A 23,355-nucleotide genomic window follows, 5' to 3' on the forward strand; every position below is an offset into this window, starting at 1 on the left:
ATTATAAGTTGGATTTGAGGGTCTTCTGTTTTATAGGTCTGCTCTGGTGGGTCTAAAGTTATATATGCCTGCTTCGGAGGTCTCCAGTATTATACATCTGTTCTGGGGGGGGTCTTGAGTATTAAATGTCTGTATTATACGTCTACATATAATCTACGTATATATATATATATATATATATCAGGTTTCTACCCTCTAGTGCTACAGTAAATAATAATCTCACATATTTTGGCCCACTAGGTGCAGTATGAAGGGGGGGAGGGCAGATTTGTTAATTGTGGCGCCTTTTCTGCATGAATCTGGGGCCCCTTTGCACTCATCCATTTTTTTGTGCACCTTAAACATGGAATAGCAACACAATTTTGTTGGACACTGGATGATAAATGTGGCGCACCATCCGACTGAGCAACGGAATACCCCCGATGCAGAAGGTTGTGTCACATCAGGCATCATGTATGTGGCACAGACACGTTATAAATATTTGTACAGGCATGAACGTGCAAAGTCATCCAGAAAACCGGGGCAGGGGCTTTAATAAATAAATAAATTTTATATGTTCTGGTTCTACGACAAGCGAATTCTAGGCTCTTGTTTATCATTTCTACGATTTTAATTCTACTGAAAATCCTTTGCTCTTACAGGATTGTGACAGGTCTCCATGGATAACCGCACGTGTGTAGAGTTCCTGGTTGTGCCGTTCTCAACGACTACCAATAAGTTTGTAATTGTTACCGTTTTCTCGTCTATCTACTCTATCGGAGTCTTGGTGAATTTGCTTATTTTTGTTGTGATTAGTTTCGATATTCGGCTACACTCCCCGATGTACGTCTTCCTCTGTAACTTATCCTTCATAGACATCTGCTACACCACAGTCATCATCCCAAAGCTTCTCCATATAGTGCACTCAGGGATGAAGTCCTTGTCCTTCAAGCAATGCTTCACTCAGATGTATTTCCACTTCACAACGGTCACGGCGGAGGTCACCCTTTTTTTCGCAATGGGATATGACCGATATATAGCGATTTGTCATCCTCTCTACTACCACCAAATCTTGAGCAAGAAAATCTGTATCCTGATCATAGTCGTCATCTGGGTCTGCGCCTTCCTGAATTCTTTATTCATCATCAGTCCCCTCTTATCGCTGCCCTTCCAGGAGGCCATTACCGTTCATCACTTATTCTGTCATGCTGTGGATGTAGTCAATGCTTTCCATGGGGGTTCTCCAAAGTTCACCATTGTAATCTTTGTAGAGTGTGCCCTGTTTGGACTTGGTCCTCTCTCCTGCAACTTCTTGTCTTATATAAAAATAATCCGTGTGATTTTATGTATTAAGTCAAAAGAAGGAAGAAGGAAAACCTTCTCCACCTGCCTGTCCCATCTCATTGTCATGATGATTTACTACTCCACAGGTTGCTTAGTGTATTTGATACCAATGTCTGAGCACACAGTGACCCTCAGTCAGACCTTATCAGTGTTCTATAATATTGTGGTGCCCATGATCCATCCTCTTGTATATAGTCTACGAAACAGCGAAATCAAGAGAGCTTGTCGAAGGTTTCTGAAGATCTAAACAAGTCATACGGAAGAGTAAAATCAACAAATTTATAGAATTAGCAGATGAAGATACATTTGTGACCTGCGGAAGACACTGGAGATCTTCTCTTATCGGAGTCCTGTGTAAATTAGGTTCTTTTTACCCCCTCTTGTTTTTCTACAAACGGATATCAAGGCTTTTATCAAGACTATTATCAAGACAGCCTTTCCATACCCTGGTGTAGATAACCCACAATTTAGGTGCACGACTCCAGCCGTACATAGGATTTATACTTTAGCTCTTAGTTAATTTTAATCATCATATAAACTGGCAAAAATTTGGGGATAATTGAGATGGAGGCTGAAGGCCAAACCATCTTCATGCCCTTTCAGTAACTCTATATTAGTGATGCCGATACTAAAATTGTCTAACGATGAACGTTCCCCAATTGCTTTCTCACCTATACGCCAATCGCCAAAATAATAAAAATCACGCAATTTAGTAGTCAGCAATGCGAAATCAAGGGATTTTTTTTTCTCCAAATGAGTTTTTATTCTGTAGAACAGATCAAACATAAAAAAGCACACAAAAATCACCACACACAAAAACATCTGTGCTATTTGCTGTATAAATCAAAAAAAGGAAAATATCAATTACAGAATAGATTGTTTTTGTCCCCCCCCCCCCCTCCAAATGGCTAATAATGGTTAAACAACGGGGTATTGTGCCCCCAAATATAGGGTTACTGCAATCCTTGAGGGGGCTAGTTTTTAAAATGGGTCTACCCTTTGGAGGTTTTTACTGCCCTACTATCTTAAGAGCTCAGCCAATGCGACAAAGAGCCCGAAATGTGTTCCAGCAAATACTGCAGCTTGTGATTACATGTGGGATATTACTGTATTCAGGAGAAACTGGGTAACAAACGATGGGGGGCGTTTACTTCTTTAACTTTTTCTAAAAGTTTAGGGGCCAAAGCAAGGCTTTTGGAAAAAGATTTCCCTTACACAAGACAATGTAAATACTTTCTATAAAACATCTGTGATGGTAAAAAGCTCAATATAAATTTTGATAAATTCTTTGAAGCTGAGGAAATTTTCAAATCTGTAAAGGCCTCTGAAAACAACAACATTGAAATCTTCCCTCTAAAAGCTCAATGCCTCCTTCTGTACTTGCCTCCATCTGTTCTGTGCCCCATAAAGTAGTTTTCATCCACATGTGGGGCATTTCTGTACTCGTAAGAAACTGCACAACAAAATCTGATATCAGTTTTCTCATTTTATCCTGCAGGAACATGTAAATTTTAGGACTAAATAATCATTTTATTTTCAAAAATTTTAAAATTCTAATTAAAACAATCATTTCGTTTTAATTCTTAGAAGATGCTTAAAGAGTTAACAAGCTACACAAAGGCTGTTTTGAATGCGGCAATTTGTGGAGAGTTTCTAATTAATAGAAGCTTAAAAACCCTTATGAAGATGAATTGTCCTCCAAAAAAATGTACTTAAAATTTATTTCAAAATGTGTTAAATTAAGTCTGTAATCCTAACGTCCTAACAAGATAAAATAACATATAAAAAATTATGTTAACATAAAGCAGACATATGGTTAATGTTAGTTAGCAACCAATTTAGGTGGTCAGACTAACTATATGATGAGTATAACATTTAGAAATCAAAAAATCTGAAAAAGAATTTAAAATTTTCTCCAAATTTCTTTTTTTTATATAATTAAGTGCAAAAAATGTAAACTAAAATATAGCATTAATGTGCAGTACAATATGTCATAAAAAAATTTAAAAACAAACTTGGTAAGAAAAAGCGTTCCAAAGCTATAACTGCTGAAAAATCGGGATGTGTCCTACAGGTGAAATGTAGCTTAGTCCTTAAGGGATTTAAAGTGAATATTTGGCAAGTTTTAAATATTTTATTTGGGGGGGGGGGGGGGTACATAGGAGTGAGTGTCCCTCTGTCTATCTGGAGTGAGCATAGGGGAGGCATCACTCCTTGAATTCATTAAGCCTTTTTGAGTCTTGTTAATGATGAGTAATTTTCAGACCACTTTAAAGTCTTTCTGGGCTTGTGCCCGGCCTGGGTCTATGCTCCGGTTGAGGCTGTGATTGACAACCTGGCTGCCAGTTGGAGAGATAAATGGCCGAACCAATCAGCGGTTGGGGCAGCGTCCAGGCACTCCTTTTAAACTCACCTGTGACTTCATTCACCTGTTAAAAGCTTTTCTTCTGGCTTTTGTGTGTCTGTATATTCTAGTGTCCTTTGCCTAAGTTTCATCTACCTTACAATTTGGTTCTTCACCGCCATCTTGGTTCTGACTTGGTCTGTTTGACCTTGCTTGTTATCTGACCATGTTTGTTGTCTGTTTCTGTATTATATTCTTATAATTGTTGATGTGCCCTTAGCAGTTTAGGGACAACCGATGGATCATGTACTGACCAAGGACCCAGGGGTCTAAGGAAGACCAAGACAAGGTAGTGGCCGCAGGGGTCCCCCTACCTTGGCCATGAAGCAGATGAAGACCACATTGTAGTGTTGCTGGAGGGAGCATCCTTGTTTAGTACCATGCATCTTACAGGTCTTGACTTTACAGCTTTCCCTGTGGGGTCCAGATGACACCTACCCTTTATTCTTTGGGTCAATGCAATCACGTAAATACGCTAGTTACGTTGGATTAATAGGGTATTTATACAATGCCCTGGTACATTATATTTATTATAATCTCTGTTGAAAACCTGATGGAGCTAAAGCTCCAATATTCCAGTCTTAATTTATTCCGCTCTTGGGTCCAATAGAAGCCTCAATGGCTGATACAGTGGTATTGATACCCATGACCTCAGTTACTCTACACATTTTACATCTCTACATATTTACCTTCAATTTTTCTTTTGGCTCCAACTGGGTAATGGAGATGGATCCTGGACTCTATGATGGTCCCAATTGTTGTATTAAGTTCTCTTCCCATTATTCAATCCAACAATTACACAACCACTACTGAGGATAGTTGGGTGATAGAAGGTGTAAGTGACTTGACCTATCGAGCCTGTATCTTCCATCATTTTATAGAACAAGTCAATAACCCTACACTAAATGACCGAATGATGAACAATTCTTTCTGTTAAATTTTGCAATTATACATGTCAGTAATCAAAATGGATATACAGTCCATATCAACATCATTACTAGCGTATTATAATATAGGCGGTTTGGGTAGGAACCCGGGGCCCAAGCCTTATATGGGGCCGATGACCACCCACCAAATGTTATACTAAGATACTAAGAAGAACCTTCAGGAACCTGTTTCTGTTCTCAATACACACATGTAGCAGAAAAGCTAAATTGTGCATAAGAAGCTGATTCTAGTACCAGATGTAGGAAGTGACTCCGTACTTGTAGGGGCTACAATATCCATACAGCCCAGGGAACATGGTGGTCTTATTTCACTCCTGAACATCAACTTTCTAAAAATCCTACTGTTGTTGAAAAGTGACATTTACTAGTCAATTCCAAAAAGCAGCAGCAGCAGATTTTTCTAAAAACCCCTCTGTGATGATCATTTGGCCATATACCACATACCTTATATAAGTACACAACATTTGAGTCTATCCTCAACATTCAATGAAGTCATACAGAATTAGGCTCAAACTTTTCAGCAAAACTTGTTGGTTCACTATCTGATCAGTTTCCTCAGGGGTCAACGACAAAATAATCTGAGTTTGTTGGGGCAATACCTGCCAGAAGATTCCATGTTTCCAATTACAACTAGCAGAACAGTGATTGCAGCTCTGAAGTACAATCATGTAGTCACACAGTCATCCAACTTTTGTGATTTAGTTTACTGCAGCTTACAAAAAAATAGTTAAAGTAATAAAATCCTGAGAGGATGAAGATATAAGAGAGAATATAATTAATCCTTATTTTAATGACTAAAAATGATGCAACTATTATGTTAATATTTTCTCATGGGAAATGTCTATTGTATAAATCCGGCTCCTTCCCTCGTACACGGCAGGTCTCCTGTGTGCACACACGTCCTCTCCCCTTCTCTGTAAGATGTGATCTACTATTATTCATCATCAGTGGATGAGACCTCAGGTCACCGGTCACCGGATGATGGTGGAGCCGGACACCCGCAGACTTCACTATCTGTTATAGAGACTCGTGTGATATCTCTGAAGCTCTAATCAAGGGCCCAGTGACTCGTTTTATGTGTTTTATTTGATTTTTGTGTCTTTTTGTGCCATTGTTTTTGCAGCTTTCTCATTAAAAAGACTCCTTCCCTTCCTTCTATCATCACAATGACACCATGTAAAGCTTTTCTTGTTCTAGTATCTAAGAATAATAAAAACCTTGGACTCCTGTAACTTTCCATGTACAGAGCTGTAAAGGAGCCGGATGTAGGTACCGTTATTATGTAGAATATATGTTGGTTTTGATATACTTTTTTATTGGAGGGCAAGGAAAGGCGACTTGTGCACTGTATTATCTTTTGGGGTATGTAGGACTGCACCGAGCACCACAATCCTCTCCCTCTGTAGATACGGGGTATACACACAGCTGACAGTTTCCACTATTGCAATGAGTGATATGTGTGATGTTACAGGTGACATTACTGTTAGATACATTGATATTCATAACTCTAAGGTGGTGACAGTAACCAGCAATGAGGGACAGGAGTGAGGAGGATGGACCAAAAGGGACAACAAAGTGACACAGACAGATACCTAAACATAACCTAATTGGGATAGTAAATGTATCAGAGAGCTTCCCCTCCATCCTTACAGCCCGGCATTACAGGCACTTTCACACGTCTTCCCTGTCCTGCGTCACATTCACAGCTTCCTGCTTTGAAATGGGGATTGTGGGATTGCTGGAGACTTACGGAGATACAGAGATTTAAGATAGCAGAACAAGTTACAGCAGCTAAACAATACAGAAGACATTATTTACCAGGATATATCTCATGCTTTGCTTTATTGCCCTCCGCCGCCCTGAGGACAAATCCTCAACTTGCCTCATGGCACAATTTTGTTTTGTTCATTAAACTTTTCTTTAGCTTTTAGGAGTTTAGTTGTATGTATTATATAGGTTCTCTAGAGCAGTATAATGTAGTTGTAAAGCACTTCTACTACCCCCTGCCATCACACATGTTGGTGCCAACTGTATAATAAGGCAGACACCTGCCACTATTTTTGAAGGTGGCGCAGGTGGTGGAAACCTCTCTACAGTATTCACCAAACACCATGACATAAATTTTTAGAATGAAGTTCATTACAACATCTCATTGGTGGTTGACGTTTACTTTCATATGCTGGGTAGAACGCCACTATGGTCTACTCCTTATGGGTTGGTATAGAGTCCCAAAGCCTTGGGATCTCTGATGTAAATGGGTATTACTGCACAATTACTTTAACCTTTGCTTTACCCAATGTCACCAAAACAGAATTCAGTTGATTTGGTCCTTATCCAACATTCAAAAGCTTCTAAATTAGTTATATGGAAATATTCATGTTTAGTATTTTAACTGTTGATTTCCCCTGTACCTGACATATTAGTGCCTGTTATAGGAGGAAACCACAGAGCTGATCTGGAGCTGTTGGGACGCAACATTTCTGAGAACAAGAGCCAAGAAGGAGGGAAACCCAACCAGATCTAAGAGGTAAGTAGAAAGCAAATTATTTATCAACTGATTTAAATTTTGGGATATAAAAATCATATTATGTTCTTCCAGGTAACGAATATTAATCATATTATGGAGAACTTCACGTCTGTTCCTACAGAATTCTATATTTTGCCATTTTCCTATACGGCTGGTAGTCCTCCATTTCTCTCCGGCCTGTTCTCTGTGATCTACCTGCTTGGTCTCCTAATGAATGTGCTGATTGTTACTCTCATCTATGTGGATAAGCAGCTGCACAGCCCCATGTATCTGTTCCTCTGTAACTTGGCCTTGGTGGACATGTGTTACACAACAAACATCATCCCCGAACTATTACACATAATGTCATCTGGAAACCACAAAGTGTCCTTCAGACAATGCTTCACCCAGGTCTACTTCTTCTTCTTGGCTGTTGTGACAGAAGACCTTCTCCTGTTTACGATGTCCTATGACCGGTACGTTGCGATCTGTAATCCTCTGCGCTATCACTCTATACTCAGTAGGAAAGTCTGCTCCTTCTTCATAGCCACCACTTGGTGTTGTGGAGCCTTAAACTCATGTGTGGTCACAGTCCTGACCATGAAGATGTCCTTCTGTCGCTCCACCACAATTCACCATATCTATTGTAATGCAAAAGCCCTGACCAAGATCTCCTGTGCCGGGAGAGAAATATTTTATTTATTGTTTTATATTGAGTCAATTATTATCGGACTTGGTCCATTTTCATGCAGTTTCTGGTCCTATACAAAAATCTTACAGGTTATATTTCATATAAAATCTGAAGATGGGAGGAGGAAGGCCTTCTCCACCTGCTCGTCCCACCTCATAGTCATCACGCTCTACTATAGCACAGCTTGCGCAGAGTTTTTATTGCCGTCTTATAGATCCTCTGATATCATGGACCAGGTCTTCACCTTGTTATATACCACGGTCACCCCGATGCTAAACCCTCTGATTTATACCCTTAGAAATAAAGATGTGAAGACGGCTTTGATGAGATTATTGAGGCCAAAATAAGTTTTAGCTTTTAACCCCCCAATCGATCTGAACTGTGTTTGAGGTGCTAACTCAAAAATGGGATCACAACGATTCTTGACGTAAGAGGTTTCAGCTGTGCCGTAACATGGAAGATTTCCCCTATAACTGGTGTAGCTATAACTGTGTAAAGTATAAATAAAGAAAAAAATATTGAGTATAGATAATGAAGTATAAAATAAACAAATAAATTAAAAATACTGATAAAATTCCCCTTTATTTTAAAAACTGAAAAAAAATTTTTTTTTGCATTTCTTATTGTGACTTTTACACCTACCCAGCAGAGTTTTCTTCCATTGTGCCTGAGTTATCTTTAAATTCCAGATGTTGATGTTTTAAGAAGTCACTAATTTTTATGCAAATAAATTCCACCCAGTGGGACACATTTACTTACCCGGTCCAGTCGCGATCCCGCAGCGCGTTGTTCTTCGAGGATCCGGGTCTGACGGGATTCACTAAGGTCATGCACCCGATATCCAGCAAGTGTCGCTGCTGCATCGAGGTCTATCGAGGTCCACCGGAGTTCACCTTCTTCTTCCCTGTGCATGTGAGTGCTTGATTTTGTGACACATATCTTTTTTTTAATTCCCCAGTTTTTCCGAATCCGCCGGGTCGTCCGGCGTCCACGCCCCCTGATTTCTGTCGCATGAAAGCCGGCGCCGATTCCCCACAATCCGATCGTGTGCGCCAAAAACCCGGGGGAATTTGTTGCAAAACGGAAATATTCAGGAAACCCGACGAAAGTGCGGCGTTCGGACCCTTAGTAAATTAGCCCCAGTGTTGGGATAGGAAAAATATTTGAATGGTTTGCTGAAGAAGTCCTGACTTTTGTTGAATCTATAAATAAAAGTTAGAAAAAACCCTACAGACTACATTGCCAGATGTATCACCCTCTAAGATAAACCAAACAAAACCCAAAGAAAAAAAATGATAGCACAAATTTCCAGATAAAATATAAATGACCACCTATAGGCGGTACACAGGGAGATGTGAGGGTCGGCAGAGTGGGCCGGTGAGGCACACCACTATTCCCTGCCCCTGTTCAATCCTATACTGGCACAAGATAAAGCCCAACTCTATGTCAGTCAGGGCAGTCGTAGAATTTCAGATGGAAGCAGCCATCCACTGGCCTATCTAGCTCCTAGCTCCAGCATATGACAAATAACCCCTTATGTCTCTATGTACAATGTTAGGGCAAGGAGAGACTTCAAAAGAAATATATGAAAAAAAATAATAAAAGAGAATTAATCAAATTATAATTTTAAACTATGGCTTAAACCTTAAAAATTAAATGAATATGGAAATGATTCATATAAACTAGAAGGACAGACAAGGACATTGAGCCCTTCCATACCTATTTGCTCAACCAACCCTAAGCGATAGGTGACAACTGGTCAATGTTTCCTTCATGTGCCTATGTAAATAACAAAGAGACAAAGATTTGATAAAACAATAATTAATATAAGAGTAGTCACAAATACAGGTGAGAACCAAGAAGACAATGCAGCATAGAATCATGGATGGTCAGAAAAGCGGCCGAAAGAATGAAGTTATCACAGATACATGAGCCAAGATAAAAAAAAAATCTGCAAACTCCAAAAATAGACTTATAGCAAGCACAGATGAAATGGCAGGAAAACCTATCACGTTAGAGTCCTAGCCCAGAAGATGCTTGGACCAGTTCCCTGACATTCAGATGTAGCAGTTCAGCTAACTTAGGTGTTTCAGCCCAGAGCAAACCCCCCAGGAGACAGATTGTTGGGGAGGAAATCAATGCAGATAGCCAAGAACGGAGTAAAGCAGTTTTCAGACTAGTAAGGACTGACTGAAACATAAGAACAATAAGAATAAAGATGTTAATTAGTTCAGAGAAAGAGGTGGTGGTCACAAACCCTACGTAGCCAGCAGAAGATGCGGAAGGATGAAATAGCGCATTGGGCAGCTTATATCCATGATGTTGCCTGCTTGGTATGGGGGCGTGGCCGACGGATTTGGGAAAAATTGCGCTATTTAAAAAAAAAAAGTGTCGCTTGACACACACTTACATGCACCAGGAATAGGATGGTGAACTCCGGCGGACCTCGGCGGACCTCGGCGCATCAGCGACACAAGGTTTACATCGGGCGCACGACCTTAGTGCATCGCCAGAAGACCCGAATCCTCGTCGGAGAATGCGCCGCTGGATAGCGATGGGACCGGGTAAGTAAATGTGCCCCAATGTAGTCGAAGCAAGGGAGGCTGCCCTGGTGAAAGTGACATTTTTCTAGCCTGGCATAAAGATGACTAGCCCATACCTGGCCAAGAACTTTACCATACGTGTGACTGATGGGTCTCAAGGTCTGGAGAATACACCAAGATGTCGTCTAGGTAGACCACAACAAATTTATAGGGAAGGTCCCTGAAAATGTCATTCACAAACTCCTGGAAGACAGCAGGAGCATTATAGAGTCCGAATACCATCACTAAGTATTTGAAATGTCCATCACGTTGTTAAACGCCGTCTTCCATTCGCCCCCTTGCGGATCTGGACAAGGTTGTAGGACCCACGGAGATCCAGCTTGGAGAACACTTTGGACCCACGTAGATGGTCGAAGAGCTCTGTAATCAATGGCAGGGGGTAGCGGTATTTAACCATGATCTTAATCAATACAAGGACAGAGGGAGCCGTTCTTCTTGGTCACGAAAAAGAAACCTGCGCCAGCAGGAGAGGAGCTAGATTACCCATGTCCAGACACAGAAAAGTATAGATAAAAGGAACTTTTAATTTGACATCTGATAATAGGCTCCGAAATACTGCCTGTACCACGTGCCACACCAGAAAGGCAGCGGGAGATCAAGGAGGTAAATAAGTGGCTCAAAAGTTGGTGTAGGAAGGAGGGTTTTGGGTTCATGGAGAACTGGACTGACTTTTCTGTCGGCTACAGGCTCTAAAGTAGGGATGGGCTGCACCTCAATGTGGAGGGGGCCGCTGTTTTAGGGGAAAAAATGGCTAGAAGGTTGGAGGAGTGTTTAAACTAGAGACCTGGGGGGAGGGCAACTACACTTGTGCAGGGCAAATAGACAGTGTACATAGAGAGCTGGGAAGAGTCATAGTCCATGGGGGAGGAAGGGGGGCTGGAATGAAAATGGGGAATAAGGACAAAAGGAATACGGACAGGGAAAACCATATAAAGTGCATGTACACAAATGCCAGAAGCCTCACAAACAAAATGGAGGAACTGGAACTCTTGATGTTGGAGCGGAAATATGATATAGTGGGTATCAGCGAGACATGGCTGGACAGTAGCTATGACTGGGCTGTTGCTATAGATGGTTATAGTCTTTTTAGAAAGGATCGTATAAATAAAAAAGGGGGAGGGGTTTGTTTATATGTGAATTCTCGCCTCAAGCCCGTCCTGCGAGATGACATCGGTGATGCAAATGAAAATGTGGAGTCCCTATGGGTGGAGATAAGGGGAGGGAAAAAGAATAATAAAATATTACTAGGGGTTTGTTATAAGGCTCCAAATATAATGGAGGCAGCAGAGGAAATGCTGATAAGTGAAATGGATGCGGCTTCAAAGCATGGTGAAGTACTTATCATGGGGGACTTCAATTACCCAGATATTGACTGGGGGGCAGAAACATGCAGGTCCTTCAAAGGCAGCAGGTTCTTGTCAACAACAAAAGACAATTACCTGTCGCAACTAGTCCTGGAGCCAACAAGAGGGGGGGCACTGCTGGACCTTATCCTTACCAACAGACCTGATAGGGTATCAAAACTACAGGTTGGGGGGAACCTGGGGAATAGTGATCATAATATCATTGATTTTGTATTACGCTTTACTAAGAGCGTTAGTGAAGGGGCAACCAACACTCTAAACTTCAGGAGGGCAAATTTTCAGCAACTAAGGGAAGACCTTAAAGGCATAGACTGGGATAATGTTCTCAAAGACAAAAGTACACCCCAAAAATGGGACTTTTTCTTATATATTCTGAAAAAGTCCTGTGAGAAACACATACCTTATGGGAAAAAGCATAAAAGGAACAAGAAAAACCCTATGTGGCTAACTAGTCTTGTAAGGAAAGCAATAAGCGAGAAAGATACAGCGTTTAAGGTGCTAAAACGTGAAGGTAGCGATGAGACATTAGAGGATTATAGAGAGAAAAATAAATCCTGTAAAAAGCAGATAAAGGGCGCAAAAATAGAGACTGAGAGAAATATTGCCAGGGAGAGCAAAAATAATCCCAAATTATTTTTCAAGTATATAAATGATAAGAAACTAAAAACAGAGAGTGTGGGTCCCCTTAGAAATAACATGGGGGTCATGGTGGAAGGAGATGAGGAAAGGGCCAATCTACTGAATGTCGCCTTCTCAACTGTCTTTACCCAGGAAATCCCCTGGTGGAAGACACAATGAGGAATAATGTAAATTCTTTTTGGAATGTCAACAGTTTAACCCAGGAAGAGGTACGGCGCCGCCTCACAACCACTAAGATAGATAAATCACCGGGGCCAGATGGCATACACCCCCGGGTTCTGCATGAATTATGTACGGTGATAGACAAACCGTTATTTTTAATATTTGAAGATTCACTGAGGACTGGTTATGTTCCACAGGACTGGCGCATAGCAAATGTGGTACCAATATACAAAAAAGGATCAAATAGCGATCCTGGAAACTACAGACCCGTGAGTCTAACTGCTGTGGTGGGGAAAATATTTGAGGGGTTTATTAGAGATGCTATCCTGGAGTATCTCACTGTGCACAACCTTATAACCCAGCGTCAGCATGGGTTTATGAGAGATCGCTCCTGTCAGACTAATCTGATTGGTTTCTACGAGGAGGTAAGTTCAAGACTGGATCTGGGGGACGCTGTGGATGTTGTATATCTGGACTTTTCAAAGGCATTTGACACCGTGCCACATAAAAGGTTGGTATATAAAATGAGACTGCTGGGAATAGGAGAAAATCTGTGTATTTGGGTAAGTAATTGGCTTAGTGATAGAAAACAGAGGGTGGTCATTAATGGCACATTCTCAGATTGGGTTGATGTTACCAGTGGAGTGCCACAGGGGTCAGTATTGGGGCCACTTCTTTTTAATATTTTTATTAATGACCTTGTAGTGGGTTTACACAGTCAAGTTTCAATATTTGCAGATGATACTAAGCTGTGTAAAGTAATAAATACTGAGGTCGATAGTTTAGCATTACAGAGGGATTTGTGGAAGCTTGAGGGATGGGCAGAGAAATGGTTGATGAGGTTTAATGTAGATAAATGTAAAGTTATGCACTTGGGCCATGGAAACAAAAAGTATAATTATGTTCTAAACGGTCAATTACTTAGTAAAACTGAAGCTGAAAAGGACTTGGGGGTATTGGTGGATGGTAAACTTAATTTTAGTGACCAGAGCCAGGCGGCTGCTGCTAAAGCAAATAAAATAATGGGATGTATCAAGAGAGGAATAGATTCTCATGATAAAGACATAGTTTTGCCCTTATACAAATCCCTGGTCAGACCACACATGGAATATTGTGTACAGTTTTGGGCACCAGTGTATAAAAAGGATATAGTAGAGCTGGAATGGGTGCAGAGGAGAGCAACCAGGATTATTAGGGGAATGGGGGAACTAGAATACACTGACAGATTAAAAAATTTGGGATTATTCAGTTTAGAAAAAAGACAACTGAGGGGAGACCTCATTACAATGTACAAATACCTGAACGGACAGTACAAGGATCTCTCCAAAGATCTTTTTATACCTAGGCCTGTGACCAGGACAAGGGGGTATCCTCTACGCCTAGAGGAGAGGCGATTTTACCATCAACATAGACAAAGGTTCTTTACTGTAAGAGCAGTGAGACTGTGGAACTCTCTGCCGCAGGAGGTTGTTATGGCGGACTCTATGTACATGTTCAAGAGTGGACTGGATACCTTTCTGGAGAGAAAAAATATCACGGGTTACGGGGATAAAACATTTATTTAATTCTTAAAGGTTGGACTTGATGGACTTGCGTCTCCTTCCAGCCTTATATACTATGATACTATGATACTATGAATATGGACAATTCTTATAGCGATTCGCATTACTAGGTGCTCAAACTGGTATTATATTTCCAGACCACTCTACACGGACGTCTCTGAGTCTGACTCCAAGTACGCATGATCCAGCCACAACTCAGTCTCCCCGTGTAGGAGGGACTAAACGAAAAAATTTTAGGAATCTCAAGTTTCCTAGCAATAAGAGAACTACAAAAACCGAGACAATTTTTTGAGGAATCCGACGATACAATGCACAGGCACAACCATCACCATTAGTCAGTCAACAACAACCCTCCAACACAACAAACACACTATCCAAAGGCTTGGATGCCAGGATAACAATAGAGCCACAATGCACAATTGCACCTGCAGCCTAACCCCTTCCCTCCAACACACAGACCTCTATCCTACCACACTTAACCACTGCATCCTTCCCTTCTCCTTTTTTAGGATCACAGGTTCCGAACATACAGATCAGGCACCGAGAAAAATGGGGATACAATGGGAAACAATAAGTCCCGTTGTATCAAACCCCCCTAACAACTTAATCATCAATCTTTCCTCTAAAACTTTTGCTATTAGAAAAAGGTCTCACTTTTACACCCACACCTTTGAGTGATACTTTTCTATGGATCAGAGATATCAATTTATTTGCATGCAAATTAGCACTTCACAAAATGCACAAGGAAGAAGAGATTGGCAAGAAGATACTCAAACAAAGAGAGACACAGGCACTGGAAGCCCTTTTTACTTTGGAGGAAGAAAATATCTCTGGCCCCCTCCCTGTGAGGGCACCACTTACGGATATGAGACCACGATCCAAACATACCCCCCTTTCTCCAAATACCGCAACATCGAGACTTTTGTGCAGCAGGTTACCAATGACATTGAAAAATTAAAAATGGACAAAAAACAACAATTTCAAAATCTTAATGCTGAGGAAATCAGAGCAATGGAGGATTTACGAGCCAATCCTGATCTTACGGTGAAACCCTCCGATAAGGGGGGTAACACTGTGATCATGGATACAAAAGACTTTGTTGCTATGGTCTATAGACTTCTATCAGATAGACAAACCTATGAAGTCCTCCGTACTGACCCCACCCAAGTTTACCTATTCCTGGCAGACCAATTGTGTCTGGCTGTGTACATCAATGAGATGCTGCAGTTCTTTGTCTCTGCCCTCCCCTCCTACTTACAAGACACCAAGGATACCATCATGAATTTAGGAGTTGACACTTACGCCACAGACTATAATTGCCAGCATAGACATTGAGTTTTTATACAGCAACATCGATCATGATCTAGGTCTTGAAGCAGTTGAATACTTCCTGAATACGAAGGGAATACAGTTCAGAGATCACAATAAATTCCTATTGAATTTGCTACACTTCATACTTACCAGGAATTATTTTCTATTTAAGGGTTCCATCTACCACCAAGTCAGAGGAACCTCAAAGGGGGACACTTGTGCGCCCTCATATGCGAACCTCTTTCTTGGTTGGTGGGAGGATACCATAGTGTTCTCTGAAGAACTGTCCCACCACCCCCAGTATATCTTATGCTGGGGTAGGTATATTGACAACATTTTAATACTGTGGGAAGGCTACAGATCGCAGTTTGGTGACTTTGTCGACCAACTAAATCACAACAATATCGGGATGAAGTTTACCTCAGAAATCCATGAGAACCAAATCAATTTTTTGGATTTGACCATTCACATAGACCCACAGGGATTCCTCAAGACTGACATATACCAGAAACCAACTTCTACCAACAATCTTCTAGACTGGCAAAGCTGGCACCCCGAACTCCTGAAATCAGGGATACCGATAGGTTATTATTTGAGTGCCGTAGGAATTGTTCAGATGAAACATCCTTCAAAAAAGAATGCGACAATCTATATAGGATATTTAGGACTAGGGACTACCCTAAAAAATGCCTATACAAAGCTTTCTCCAGAGCAAAAGCCACAGAGAGAAACACATTGGGGGTCATTTACTAAGGGCCCGAATTGCGTCTTTCCATCGGATTACCCAAATATTACCATTTTGTGCCGATTTTCCCAGAATTGCCCCGGGTTTTTGGCGCACACGATTGGATTGTGGCGCATCGGCACCGTGGCCGTAAGAAAACCCAACGAATTCGGAAAAACTGCCGTATTTTTTTTTAAAAAGTGTCGCTTGACACGCGCTTACCTGCAGCCAGGGTAGGACGGTGCACGCCGCTGGATCGCGAATTGACCGGGTGTCTGGAAACGCTGGGAACACAGGAGAGTCTGGAAACGCTGGACACTATCTCACACTTTGGGAAGCTTGGTACGGAAACCATGGAAGTTCCTTTAGGCACAGAAGATAGGACTTTCACTTATAGGAAACAATGCTGAAGAGTCGGCAAGGAAGGAAGGGAGGTTGCGGATAAAAAGGGCAAGCCGGATTAGCCAGCGCCAATCAGGAGGACGCTGGCCCTTAAAAGCTAGAAGAGCCGGCACGCATGCACCCTAGGAGCGGGAACGCGTGCGGCCTAGGCGGATGGGAAGCAGGCTCGTGGACAGGTAAGTCCAGGCCAAGGGGGGCGCCGCGCCACACATCCGTGACACTCAGGAACTGAGCGAGGGTACACACGACCTCTGGGAGGAGAGGTACCAGGCAGTAGATCCACTGGGCGATCTTAGGGATAATGTGGAGGCAAAGTCTCTGCTTGGTTTTTAGAAAAAACATCGGCAAAGTCAGGGTAGCATGCTAGCAGACCCTCCAGAGACTTGGAAGACACAGAAGAAGTCAGGACAGGTAGAGGTGTCACCATGCATTCTGATCCCAAATGCAGGACCTCCACAGTCTTCCAGTTGAGGACCGGGGAGTGAAGTTGCAGCCAAGGAGAAGAGATAATTTGGATAGTGCCTGTATGTGGCAGTCCAAAAAAGTTTTCAAACCAGAGGAGCAGGTAGGTGGCCCTCCAGAAAAATGAAATAGATTGAGTGCCTGTATGTGGCAGTCCAAAAAAGTTTTCAAACTAGAGGAGCAGGTAGGTGGCCCTCCAGAAAAATGAAATGGATTGAGTGCCTGTATGTGGCAGTCCAAAAAAGTTTTCAAACCAGAGGAGCACGTAGATGGCCATCCAGAAAAATTTAATAGATTGAGTGCCTGTATGTGGCAGGTTTAAAACAGAGGACCGGGTAGGTGGCCCTCCAGAAAAATTAAATGCATAAAGTACTATAGCTAGAGCCAGTGGGCCCTGTCAAAAAATAGCCAGTTTCCTCTGCTTTAGTGTACAAAGAGGAGGAGAAGGAGGAAAATGAGGAGGAGGAGTGCATAAATTATTCAGGTTGAGCATCCTTCACCTGGTGGAGATTGGAAATTATGAGAAATCCAGGCTTTATTCATCTTAATAAGCGTCAGCCTGTCAGCGCTGTCAGTCGACAGGCGTGTACGCTTATCGGTGATGATGCCACCAGCTGCACTGAAAACCTGCTCGGACAACACGCTAGCGGCAGGGCAGGCAAGAACCTCCAAGGCGTACAGCGCCAGTTCGTCCCACATGTCCAGCTTTGAAACCCAGTAGTTGTAGGGAGCTGTGTGATCATTTAGGACGATGGTATGGTCAGCTACGTACTCCCTCGCCATCTTTCTGTAAAGATCAGCCCTACTCTGCCGAGACTGAGGACAGGTGACAGTGTCTTGCTGGGGTGACATAAAGCTGGCAAAAGCCTTGTCAGTGCTGGACAAGCTGCCTGCTCGCCTACTCTCCCTCGCTACTTGTCCCGCAGAACTACGCACTAGCTAGCACTGTCAGAAGGGAAATACTGTTTCAGCTTGTCCACCAGGGCCTGCTGGTATTCATGCATTCTCACACTCCTTTCCTTTCCAGGGATGAGAGTGGAAAGATTTTGCTTGTACCGTGGGTCCAGGAGAGTGAATACCCAGTAATCGGTGCTGGAATAAATTCTTTGAACGCGAGGGTCATGGGATAGGCAGCCTAGCATGAAATCTGCCATATGCGCCAGAGTAACAACGCGTAAGAATTCACTCCCCTCACTGGCCTGACTGCCCATTTCCTCCTCCTCCAACTCCTCCAACTCCTCTTCTTCTGCCCATACACGCTGAACAGTGAAGGACTGAACAATGGTCCCCTCTTGTGTCTCGCCAACATTCTCCTCCTCTTCCTCCTCATCCTCCTCCACCTCCTCCGATATGCGCTGAGAAACAGACCTGAGGGGGCTTTGGCTATCAACAAGGGAATCTTCTTCCCCCGTCTCTTGTGACGAGCGCAAAGCTTCCGACTTCATGCTGATCAGAGAGTTTTTCAACAGGCCAAGCAGCGGGATGGTGAGACTGATGATGGCGACATCGCCACTGACCATCTGTGTTGACTCCTCGAAGTTACTCAGCACCTGACAGATATCAGACATCCACGTCCACTCCTCATTGTAGACTTGAGGAAGCTGACTGACCTGACTACCAGTTCTGGTGGAAGTTGACATGTGGCAGTCTACAATCGCTCTGCGCTGCTGGTAAACTCTGGATAACATGGTTAATGTTGAATTCCACCTCGTGGGCACGTCGCACAACAGTCGGTGAGCGGGCAGTTGGTGGCGGCGCTGCGCTGCCCTGAGAGTGGCAGCATCTGTGCTGGACTTCCTGAAATGCGCACAGATGCGGCGCACCTTCGTGAGCAAATCAGACAGATTGGGGTATGTCTTGAGGAAACGCTGAACTATGAGATTTAACACATGGGCCAGGCATGGCACATGTGTCAGTCTGCCGAGTTGCAGAGCCGCCACCAGGTTACGGCCGTTGTCACACACAACCATGCCTGGCTTCAGGTTCAGCGGTGCCAGCCACAGATCAGTCTGCGCCGTGATGCCCTGTAATAGTTCTTGGGCGGTGTGCCTTTTATCGCCTAGGCTCAGCAGTTTGAGCACCGCCTGCTGTCGCTTAGCGACGGCACTGCTGCTGTGCCTAGAGCTACCGACTGATGGCGCCATGCCCACGGATGGTAGTTCGGAGGAGGAGGTGGAGGAGGGGTGGGAGGAGGAGGAGGCATAGTACGCCTGAAAGACCTGGACCGAGGTAGGCCCCGCAATCCTCGGTGTCGGCAGTATATGACCAGCCGCAGGGTCAGACTCGGTCCCAGCCTCCACCAAGTTAACCCAATGTGCCGTCAGCGATATATAGTGGCCCTGCCCGGCAGCACTCGTCCACGTGTCCGTGGTCAGGTGGACCTTGTCAGAAATGGCGTTGGTCAGGGCACGGATGATGCTGTCTGACACGTGCTGGTGCAGGCCTGGGACGGCACATCGGGAAAAGTAGTGGCAGCTGGGGACCGAATACCGAGGGGCGGCCGCCGCCATGAGGTTGCGAAAGGCCTCGGTCTCTACTAGCCTGCAGGCTAAGCAATCTGGAGATGTGGACATTAAGGGCTTGGGCGTGCGGGTGGGTTGCACTATATTTCCTTTTCCGCTCCAGCCTCTGGGGTATGGAGAGCTGAACGCTGGTGGATGCTGTGGAGGATCGTGGAGGCGACGATGGGGTTTTTGTGCCAGGGTCCTGGGCAGGGGGCTGACTATCAGCTGACACAGGGGAAGGAGCAGTGGTGTGCACGGCCGGAGGTGAACGGGCTTGGTGCTACTGAGTGGGGTGTTTAGCATTCATATGCCTGCGCATACTGGTGGTAGTTAAGCTAGTAGTGGTGGAACCCCTGCTGATCCTGGTTTGGCAAAGGTTGCACACCACAGTCCGTTGGTCATCTGGTGTTTCCTTAACCTGTTAACGCTCAGCGTCCGATATATCGGACGCTGAGCTCAATGACTTAGCGCTCAGCGTCCGATATATCGGATGCTGAGCCCATGCCGCTTCAGCTCAAGATCTGAGCCGAACACGGGGTGCCGGCTGTGACTGATAGCCGGCACCCCAGTGTAACACCCGCGATCGGAGTTGACTCCGATCGCGGGTGCTTAACCCGTTAAATGCCGCGGTCAGCGCGACCTCGGCATCTAACATGCCTCTGGGGGGTCTTTCCCCCACAATCGGACCCCCCGAACCGTTTTCGGGGGGCGCCGATCGTTGCTATAGCAACTCTGGGGTCCGATCTGGACCCCAGAGTTACCTGCAAGAATTGCCGGTAAGATGGCATCTGTGACGTCATCTTACTGGCACAGTGCCAGCCTATGCAAGTGAATAGGCTGACACTGATAATACTCTGCAATACATCAGTATTGCAGAATATTATCATGAAGAAGCAATCAGAGGATTTCTTGTTCATGTCCCATGGTATAAAAGTGAAAAAGTAAAAAAAAAAAATGTTATTCAATAAAAAAATAAAGTAATAAATCACTAAAAATGCCCAAAATCCCCAAAACATATAAAGAGACATATAGCTAAAAAAAAAGTCTAAATCATAACACAAACCCCACATATATAGTATAACCGCATCCGTACCAACCCGTAGAATAAAAATAAATCATTATTGAACCCCCACGATAAACGCCGTAAAAAAAAACTGCTATAAACCTTCCAAAAATTATGATTTTTAGCTATTCAATCCCACAAAAAATGCTATAAAATGTGATCAAAAAACCATGTGTACTCCGACATGATACTGTTGCAAAGTACAACATGTCCCGCAAAAGATAAGCCATCAAACAGCTCCGTAGCAAAAAAAGTAACTATGCTATGCCACTTGGAAGACGGCAATACATAAATGATAGATTTTTCCCCACATTAGGGTTTTGTTTGACAAATTTAGTAAAACGTAAGAAAATATATTCAAGTCTGGTATCCCCGTAATCGTATCGACCCATAGAATAAAGATAACATGATTATTAGAGATGAGCGAACATACTCGTCCGAGCTTGATGCTCGTTCGAGCATTAGCGTACTCGAAACTGCTCGTTGCTCGGACGAATACTTCGCCTGCTCGAGAAAATGGCAGCTCCCGCCGTTTTGCTTTTTGGCGGCCAGAAACAGAGCCAATCACAAGCCAGGAGACTCTGCACTCCACCCAGCATGACGTGGTACCCTTACACGTCGATAGCAGTGGTTGGCTGGCCAGATCAGGTGACCCTGGGATAGACTAGCCGCTGCCCGCGCTGCTCGGATCATTCTGTGTCTGGATGCCGCTAGGGAGAGAGCTGCTGCTGGTCAGGGAAAGCGTTAGGGTGTTCTATTAGAATAGTGTTAGGCAGGAGTGATTCTCCAAGAACCCAACAGCCCTTCTTAGGGCTACAATAACGTTATACTTTTTTTTTTTTTGTTTGCTTGTGGCTGGGCTTGCTGGCACTAGTAGTGCAGCTAGTACCATATTGTGAGGAATTTGCAGGGGGACTTGCTACCGTTGTGATTAGCTCTTAGTGACACACATATCCACCATATCCTTTGTTACACCAAAGTGGGAAAATGTATTAGGGGTTTGATTTCAATTAGGCACAGTCTGGCAGTTCCTTTTTATTTTACGTTTATTTTTTCATAACTCAGCGTCATCTCATCAGTGTGCTTTCATACTTGGCTAGAAAATAGCCAAAGGAGAATCCAAACGGCTTACTTACGCCTACAATAGCGTTATATATATTTTATTTCTGGTTGATCTGCTGGTGGCTGTCCTTGCTGCAGTGCATATACTAGCCAATTGTGAGGAATTTGGAGTGAGACTTGCGACCGCTGTGTTTAGCGCTTAGTGACGCACATATCCATCGCAAAGACCGAAGTGGGAAAATTTATTAGCGGTTGGATTTCAATTAGGCACAGCCCGGCAGTTTCTTTTTATTTTACGTTTATTTTTTCATAACTCAGCGTCATCTCATCAGTGTGCTTTCATACTTGGCTAGAAAATAGCCAAAGGAGAATCCAAACGGCTTACTTACGCCTACAATAGCGTTATATATATTTTATTTCTGGTTGATCTGCTGGTGGCTGTCCTTGCTGCAGTGCATATACTAGCCAATTGTGAGGAATTTGGAGTGAGACTTGCGACCGCTGTGTTTAGCGCTTAGTGACGCACATATCCATCGCAAAGACCGAAGTGGGAAAATTTATTAGCGGTTGGATTTCAATTAGGCACAGCCCGGCAGTTTCTTTTTATTTTACGTTTATTTTTTCATAACTCAGCGTCATCTCATCAGTGTGCTTTCATACTTGGCTAGAAAATAGCCAAAGGAGAATCCAAACGGCTTACTTACGCCTACAATAGCGTTATATATATTTTATTTCTGGTTGATCTGCTGGTGGCTGTCCTTGCTGCAGTGCATATACTAGCCAATTGTGAGGAATTTGGAGTGAGACTTGCGACCGCTGTGTTTAGCGCTTAGTGACGCACATATCCATCGCAAAGACCGAAGTGGGAAAATTTATTAGGGGTTGGATTTCAATTAGGCACAGTCTGGCAGTTTCTTTTTATTTTACGTTTATTTTTTCATAACTCAGCGTCATCTCATCAGTGTGCTTTCATACTTGGCTAGAAAATAGCCAAAGGAGAATCCAAACGGCTTACTTACGCCTACAATAGCGTTATATATATTTTATTTCTGGTTGATCTGCTGGTGACTGTCCTTGCTGCAGTGCATATACTAGCCAATTGTGAGGAATTTGGAGTGAGACTTGCGACCGCTGTGTTTAGCGCTTAGTGATGCACATATCCATCGCAAAGACCGAAGTGGGAAAATTTATTAGGGGTTGGATTTCAATTAGGCACAGTCTGGCAGTTTCTTTTTATTTTACGTTTATTTTTTCATAACTCAGCGTCATCTCATCAGTGTGCTTTCATACTTGGCTAGAAAATAGCCAAAGGAGAATCCAAACGGCTTACTTACGCCTACAATAGCGTTATATATATTTTATTTCTGGTTGATCTGCTGGTGACTGTCCTTGCTGCAGTGCATATACTAGCCAATTGTGAGGAATTTGGAGTGAGACTTGCGACCGCTGTGTTTAGCGCTTAGTGACGCACATATCCATCGCAAAGACCGAAGTGGGAAAATTTATTAGGGGTTGGATTTCAATTAGGCACAGTCTGCCATTTCCTTTTTATTTTACGTTTATTTTTTCATAACTCAGCGTCATCTCATCTGGCATAGCAGTGTGCTTTCATACTTGGCTAGAAAA

At 43.2% G+C, this 23,355-nt stretch overlaps 2 protein-coding genes across 2 annotated transcripts; both read left to right on the top strand.

Moving 5' to 3' along the window:
• Window positions 1-658: 658 nt before the first annotated feature.
• LOC140076123 (olfactory receptor 2A14-like) lies at window positions 659-1,570 on the top strand. The gene has a single exon (XM_072122629.1). The coding sequence runs from the start codon at window positions 659-661 to the stop codon at window positions 1,568-1,570; it is 912 nt and encodes a 303-aa protein (XP_071978730.1).
• A 5,300-nt stretch (window positions 1,571-6,870) lies between these two features.
• On the top strand, window positions 6,871-8,218 carry LOC140076124 (olfactory receptor 2A7-like). Its single transcript, XM_072122630.1, has 2 exons — window positions 6,871-6,924; window positions 7,274-8,218. Exons 1-2 carry the CDS (start codon window positions 6,871-6,873, stop codon window positions 8,216-8,218), a joined length of 999 nt encoding a protein of 332 aa, XP_071978731.1.
• Window positions 8,219-23,355: the final 15,137 nt, after the last annotated feature.

Source organism: Engystomops pustulosus, chromosome 8 (genome assembly GCF_040894005.1).
Source record: "Engystomops pustulosus chromosome 8, aEngPut4.maternal, whole genome shotgun sequence".
NCBI lineage: Eukaryota > Metazoa > Chordata > Amphibia > Anura > Leptodactylidae > Engystomops > Engystomops pustulosus.

Coding starts and splice junctions, on each gene's coding strand:
- LOC140076123 (XM_072122629.1), top strand. CDS start 659: ATGGATAACCGCACGTGTGTAGAGTTCCTGGTTGTGCCGTTCTCAACG.
- LOC140076124 (XM_072122630.1), top strand. CDS start 6,871: ATGGTCTACTCCTTATGGGTTGGTATAGAGTCCCAAAGCCTTGGGATC. Junction 6,925..7,273: donor AAAGCCTTGGGATCTCTGAT/GTAAATGGGTAT, acceptor ATGTTCTTCCAG/GTAACGAATATTAATCATAT.